The sequence below is a fragment of the Jaculus jaculus genome, chromosome 13 (assembly GCF_020740685.1).
Source record: "Jaculus jaculus isolate mJacJac1 chromosome 13, mJacJac1.mat.Y.cur, whole genome shotgun sequence".
Lineage (NCBI taxonomy): Eukaryota > Metazoa > Chordata > Mammalia > Rodentia > Dipodidae > Jaculus > Jaculus jaculus.
In genome coordinates, this window is record NC_059114.1 from 16,931,535 (window position 1) to 16,938,263 (window position 6,729).

General features: G+C 50.3%; 1 protein-coding gene across 1 annotated transcript in view; it reads right to left on the bottom strand.

Annotated features, from left to right (window-relative positions):
* Positions 1-2,058, bottom strand: part of Srrm4 (serine/arginine repetitive matrix 4) — a 186,215-nt gene extending 184,157 nt beyond the window's left edge. Inside the window, exon 1 of the mRNA XM_004664143.2 lies at positions 1,450-2,058. Coding sequence (XP_004664200.2) covers positions 1,450-1,580 — 131 coding nt within the window. The 5' untranslated portion in view covers positions 1,581-2,058. The remainder of the gene's footprint in view (positions 1-1,449) is intronic.
* Positions 2,059-6,729: the final 4,671 nt, after the last annotated feature.

Below are 6,729 nucleotides of genomic sequence, written 5' to 3' on the forward strand. Positions count from 1 at the left end.
GTGCTGTTGGATCCTGCTCTCAACAGCCTGTATTAGTGGGTCACCCCCCCAAAAAAAACTTCTATTCTGCAAGCCCTGGCTTCTGTAGGTCACCTCTACAGCCTACTGGGCCATCATGGTTCTTGTCTACTCATTCCCCACGTGGGACACTCATTTGTCTAAAGACCTGTATGATACTCATCAGACAGAAGAAAAGTTCTTGAATATGAGTTTGGTTTTCCAGGTATGTGATTCCCCAATCAGCCTTCGACATCCCCCACCCCCCCCCCCACACACACACAGTGACCAGGAAGTTCAGGTTTACTTCTGCTGGTCCAGGCATCCTGTCGGAAGCACTTTCCCAGACATGCTTTCAATCTATTCCCTAACGCAGCCTGCCAGGACTAATAAATCCTCCAAGTGGTCCCCCATGATCCACTTCCTCCTTTACACGCTCTGAGCCACTCAGCCAACACAGGCAAAAGATGAGTTTTCATACTGTCTTGATTTTCACTGACAGAGGGCACAGCCTTCTTCCTTTCATTCCCAAATTCCTCTAAATTGAATGACTTACGCAAAGACTTGGTTTTCCTCTATCTTGGAAGGGTTCTGTTTTTTCCCCAACCTCCTCCTCTCCTTTTCACTCCACATCCTGTTCTCCTCCCCTAACCCCCCCAACCCCCACCTCCGCTGCCTTTCAGTCCTTCATTTATTCTCTCCTCCCCAGGATCTTGTCCTGTCCCTTAGTTCAAAGCCATCAGACTCCTTTTGGAAAATGAAACCCAAATAAAACTCTTCCAAGACTATCTTCGGGGGCGGAAGAGGGGTGTTTGAAGACTGCTCCCTTGCTTTGAGCTCAGAGTCCTGCTTTCCGATGCTGGGAGGGGAGCATTGAATACCATTGGCAGCAGCTGCCGCCAGAAAGGCGTGGAGGAGGGTGCTGCTTGGGGTGTATTTGAAGGAATGGCATATGGGCTTTTTGTCAAAATGTTCAGAGCTCAGTAGTTTGTGAGTCGAGGGTTAAAAAACAAAAAAAAGTGCTATCTCCCAAACTGTGTTCTCCCGTCCAACACCTCCCCTTCCCCATCCAGGCATCTCAGAGTCGCCACTCTTTTGCCCCCTGCCCTCTGAGCTCTGTGATGGCAAGAAAAGTTTTCCAATTAAGACATAGCCCAGCTACACCACCCATTCTAAGAAAGCAAAAGCCTCTCCGCACAGCAGGTCTGGAATCTGTGGAGTGTTGCTCTCTTCCCAAAAGATTCCTGTCCCCCTATCACGGGGCTCTTCCTCACACAAGTACTAAGTTTCCAACGGGAGATGCCCAGTGGTGATGGGGAAAGACAGGCTTTCTGGCCCAGATGCCTGCATCCACTCCCTTGGTGGGGATGAGGTGGGGGGGGGGGCTCTGGGGCGCAGGCCAGCAAAGGGGGAACCTTTCGGATCTTCCCTGTGAACGAACGAGGTCATTACCTTGGCAGCGGCTTGCGGGCTGTGATACTGGCAACAATGATGCTCTCGGGACGCGGAGTGGCCACCGCTTTGAAGGTTCCTCGCCAGAACTTCTCAAAGAGCTGCTTTTCGCCCTGCTGCACGCTCGCCATAGTCAATCAACCCAAAGGGATCCGGGCGCTGTCCGAAGTGCTGAAATGTGGATTCCAGACCCTGGGGGGGGGGGGCGCAGGGGTGAGGGCACACCCCGCGGTCCAACCCCCTAGAGTAGGGTGGCAGAGATCCGAGTCCAGGGCGGGGGATGGGATGCTGGGATGCTGGGATGCTGGGATGCTGGGATGCTGGGATGGGGCGCTTCAGTCCGGGCTGGCAGGCAGCAGAGAAGGAAGATTGGTCCTCCGGCTGCCTCACCTTCGGGTTTGGTTTCCTGGCGTTGGGCTCAAGGGTGGCGGTGCTCGGCGCTCCGGGAAGAGGATGGAGAGCTGGTTTTCTCCGCAGCGCCGAGAGAGAAAGAGAGAGAGACAGACAGACAGAGAAAAAGAAAGAGAGAGAGAGAGAGAGAGAGAGAGCGACCGGGGTCGTCTGCCTGCCGTGCGTGCGCGTGTGAGCTCCGGCGCGCCCGGGTTTTGTCTCTCGCACAATGTGACGTTGGAGGAGGAGGCTGGTCGCGACAGCGGCACTTTCCCTCCCCCCGGCCCCGGCTCGCCTCCTCCCCACCCAGCAACCCTCCTCCCCGCGGCCTCAGCCGTCGGTCTCCATCTGCATAACAAAAGCACCGCAGGTCGAGGGAGGAGAAAGGGCGGGGCGTCCGCCTGGTCACCAGGACACCCCCCCTCCCACCCACCCCCCACCCCAGGCCACCGAGTTGCAGGGCTAACCCTTCTGAGGAGCAATGCCAGCATCCCGAACCGAACCAGGCAGGAAATCTTCCCTACCGGTCCTCATTCCTCCTCCATTATCACCGTCCTTCCCCGCATCCCTTCCTGCTGGGCTCTCCCGGCTTGGCCACCTCCCTTGCCCTTCTAAGTCTTAGAGAGGACCTTCTATTAAAGGAAGAAAAAAAATAATAATAATAACCTAACCTATCTCTATCCGCCTATGGTGCCTTCCTCCACACACACTCCATTTCTGGGAAGGACTATAGAGAGGGTCCCCCCTGCCTTCCGCTTTGCTCCCCATCACCCAGAAAGTGCCATTTGGACAATTCATCACCACTTTGGCTTCTCGCCATCTGCCCAGCCGGCCCCCACCCGCAGAGGGGCTCGGCGTTACATCTGTGCGCGGCTCCGTAAAGGATATCTCTTTTGTGCCTTGCAGCCGGCCAGCCTAATGTGCCCGCTGTCAAAGCATCCAAAAGGAGAGTACCACACCCTCCGCCCCCAACACACACACACACACACACACACACACACACACACACACACACACCACGGCACTCTTCCCCTGCCAGAGAACCAGCAGCGTGTACGTGTGTGAACCGAAGTATGCTTTGGAAAATAAAACACTTAATGAAAAGGGAGGGGGCCACTGAGGATTGCAGGAAGATAGGAACTTTTCTGTCTTCCTCCTCATCTCACCCCCCTTCCCCCCAACAGAAGCTTAGCAGACCCAGGTTCAAGCTCTCAAACTCTAGAAGCAGACGATCTGGGTATATTGCTCTCATTTTCCCTCTAGGGATTTCATTAAGAGAAGAGATCTTTGAAGGAATCCCTCAGTTCATTTCTCTCTTGGAACCTTTTAATCTTAACACAACTGTCACTCCTGTCCTCACCACAGTAAACTGCCAGCAGCCTCCGCTGAGCCTTACAGGCCTCTAAGCACCTAAGGGAACCCAGACCTAGTTTAAAGTGAAGGGGGGAGAAAAGCAATCTATAATTCATGGTGCCCCTAACAGAAGTGGGAACCCAAGGGCCAGGACTTTAGAAAAAAAAAAATAGAAGGAAATAGGAGACAAACAGAGGGGCAAGGGACAGGGTGATAGAACGAGAGGACAAGAGAAAGCAGAACAGGGGAATGAATGGTATCTGGGAAGAGGATTGGTAAGGCTAGGTTTGTGTGTGCCTGAGTAAGGTGCCCTGGAGCGCTGCTCGCTCTGCAGTGACCCCTTCTGGTCATAAGCTAGAAATGCATTTGTGGGTTTCCTGAGTTTGCAGCCCTGGCCAGGAGATGGGGTTGGAGCCAGGGATGCTTGGAGAGGGAGAAAGAAAGGGAAAGCAGACTCTCATCTTTCCTCTCACTGACCCTGATGCTGAAAACCCCCCATCCCTCGGGTGCTTGCTTTCAGGCACCTATTGCCTACACTGAAGTTCATGTCACTTTAAATGCTGTTGGGAGCTGGCTCCTTAAGTAAGCCTGGGATGTTGAAAAACAAGCCTTAATCATCATACTTGGGGTATGAACTGAATCACTTGTAAGGGGAAGGTAGGTGGGATCCTAACCCTTAGAAGTTAATCAATACCTTCCAATTGTATTAATTCTTAATTCTTTGTATGTAGACAAAGTTTCCATTGGTACATTGGCTCTTTTCAACCCCAGAGCAGCCAGCTGAGGAGGGGAGGGCAAGCAAGCTATTCTTTATTCCCTTTTCAAGGTGAGGAAGCTGGTGTTTGAGATAGGCAAGTGGTGTGGTCAAGGTGATTCTGCGGGGAGCAAAGGGAGTCTGGGAAAATACAGCGTGTGTGTTTTTGCTCAGGGCGAAGGGGGAATTCTGAGAGACAGTAGGGCATCCCAGAGCAGAACTATGCAAAATCTACCTGATGCCAGTGATTCTTGTGCTTAGAAGCACACGGTGCTGAGGAGAACAAGTTGGGAGCCATCTGTCATAGGTTCAAGACTTGAGACACAGACTTCCCAAGTTCAAATCCGAGTTCTGCCCCTTCCCAGCTGGTTAGTCTTGAAGGAGAGATTGCTTGCTGTATCAGTGGCTTTTCTTGTTGCTCAGACCACACACCAGAAAATAATCAACTTTGGGGAGAAAGGGTTTAGTTTGGTTTACAGGGTGCACCCTACCCTATCCCTGACACAGATGTGTGGGGTCACTATCCTGGGTGAGAGGGTCAGAAGAGAAGCCACAGTCTTCTCAGTCTTCTCTCTGAAGGACTTCATTCACCTCCTGGGACCCCATTGCCTAACACTTGTCCCCTTTCTATTTTTATCACGGTGACTTAAACATTAAGACTGGGAGGGGACTGGGGAAATGGCTCAGTGGATTAAGTGCTTGTCATGCAAGCTTGAGTGCCTGAGTTTGGGTCACAAAACCCACATAAAGTCAGATGTTGTAGCACAAGGATCTGTAATCCCAGTGTGCCTGCTGGGATAACAGGGGAGGCAGAGACAGGAGAATCACTCAGAAGCTCACGGGCCAGCTAGCTGATCAGTGTACCTATAAGAGTCCTTGCCTCAAACAAGGTGAAAGGTTAGAACTTACACCTGAAGTTGTCCTCTGACCTCCACATGTGGGTACAAACACACACACACATGCACACACCCCATTAGGGCTGGAATCCCTGGTATAACTTGAACTTCAGTTCCTCCATCTCTTTGCCACAATGTGACTATCTTGGTCTCCTTCCCCCAGGGTTTCTCTGTCTGTCTTGAGGTACAAACCCTCCCCCTCCAAGCTGAGCCATGCGAGTGTGTTGGTGAAATAATGTAGCCTTGACACAATTTGCTGTGCACCTTCCACGTTCCCCTAATGCAAGACATTGATAGCTTACCGCAGCACTCTTTGGACCAGATCTCAGAACTGTCTTCAACACAGATTCCCAGGTAGATATTCCTCTGGGGCTGGAGTTGGCATTCAAGATAAAATCAATTTGCCATCCACTCCCACCGGTTGCTATAAACTTGATGTGTCATTTCATCTGAAACAGGAAAGACCAAAAGAAAGAGTTTCTAGAATTTGTTAAGTCCAGGTAGACTAGAGAAGCAGGTAGAGTCTCTTGTAATAAATAAATAAAAGTACTTTGAAAAAATATTTTAAGGGGCTGGAGAAATAGCTCAGTGGTGAAGGCACTTGCCTGCAAAGCTTAACAACCAGGGTTGAATTTCTCCAGTACCCAGGTATAGCTAGATGCACAAAACGGCACATGGAATTTGTTTGCAGCAGCCGGAGGCCCTGGCATGTCCATTCTTTCTGTCTCTTTTCTCTTGATCTCTGTTTGCAAATAAATAAAAGTATCTTAATAGATTCTTGTGTATTCACCCCCTTTTAATGACCCAAAGATACAGCAACTGTTCAAGGAATAGTTACCCACCTCCTGAGGCAGTTCAAAATCCAAGCCCCTAATCTCACTGTGTTTGCTTGGGGAAGTCCTTTCACTTCCCTGTGTTCAGGACTTCCCTGAGTCCAAAGGGGCACACATCACAATCAACCCACATCAGGGAACTGGGAGGACTTTGAATTCATTCCCAAAGGTCCAGCAAACAGCAAAAGTCAAATACTTACAGAGACAATGGGAAATACGGCAAGGGCCAAGCTGGACCATCGTGTCAGGATGTTCGTTGTTTCTTCATACAGACATCTGCGGGGAAACACGGGACCGCACTTCTCAGGGTTTGCAGATCAACACTGCTTGCAAGCTCTACCTTGTGCCTAATGTGAATCTCACCTCTGCTATATCTTGTCCGCCCCTCTTTTAGACCTCCAAATGCCCTTGGATGCACATAGATAATCCAGGAACCCTCCTTCCATGGTTCATAGTGTGACTGTTTCCTTACATGGGCCAACAGTGTCCAGTGACAGTAGTGGGACACTGTAGGGGCTCACTAAGTGCTGAGGTGACAAGAGCATCGCATGTTTAGTATCTGCTGCAGTCAGGTTAGCGATGCTGGTAAAAATGACCTAACCAGGAGCAGCTTGTGGAAAAAAAAAAGAGGTATATTTTGGTTTACAGGCTTGAAGGGGAAGCTCCACAATGGCATGGAAATGATGGCATGAGCAGAGGGTGGACATCAGCCCCAGTCAACATAAAATGGATAATATGGATAATAGCAACAGGAGAGTGTGCCAAACACTGGCAAGGGGATACTGGCTATAACACCCATAAGCCTGCCCCGAACAATACACTGCTTCCTTGAAGGGTTACTTCCCAAATCTCCATCAGCTGGGAACCTAGCATTTAGAACACCAAGTTTATGGGGGACACCTGAAACAAACCACCACATTCTGTCCTTGGCCCCCATAAACTGATAACCATACATGATATAAAATACAATGCATTCTGTCCAACTTTAAAAGTCCCCACAGTTTTTATCAATCCTAATGATGTTCAAACATCCCCATAATCCAAGGTCTTTTAA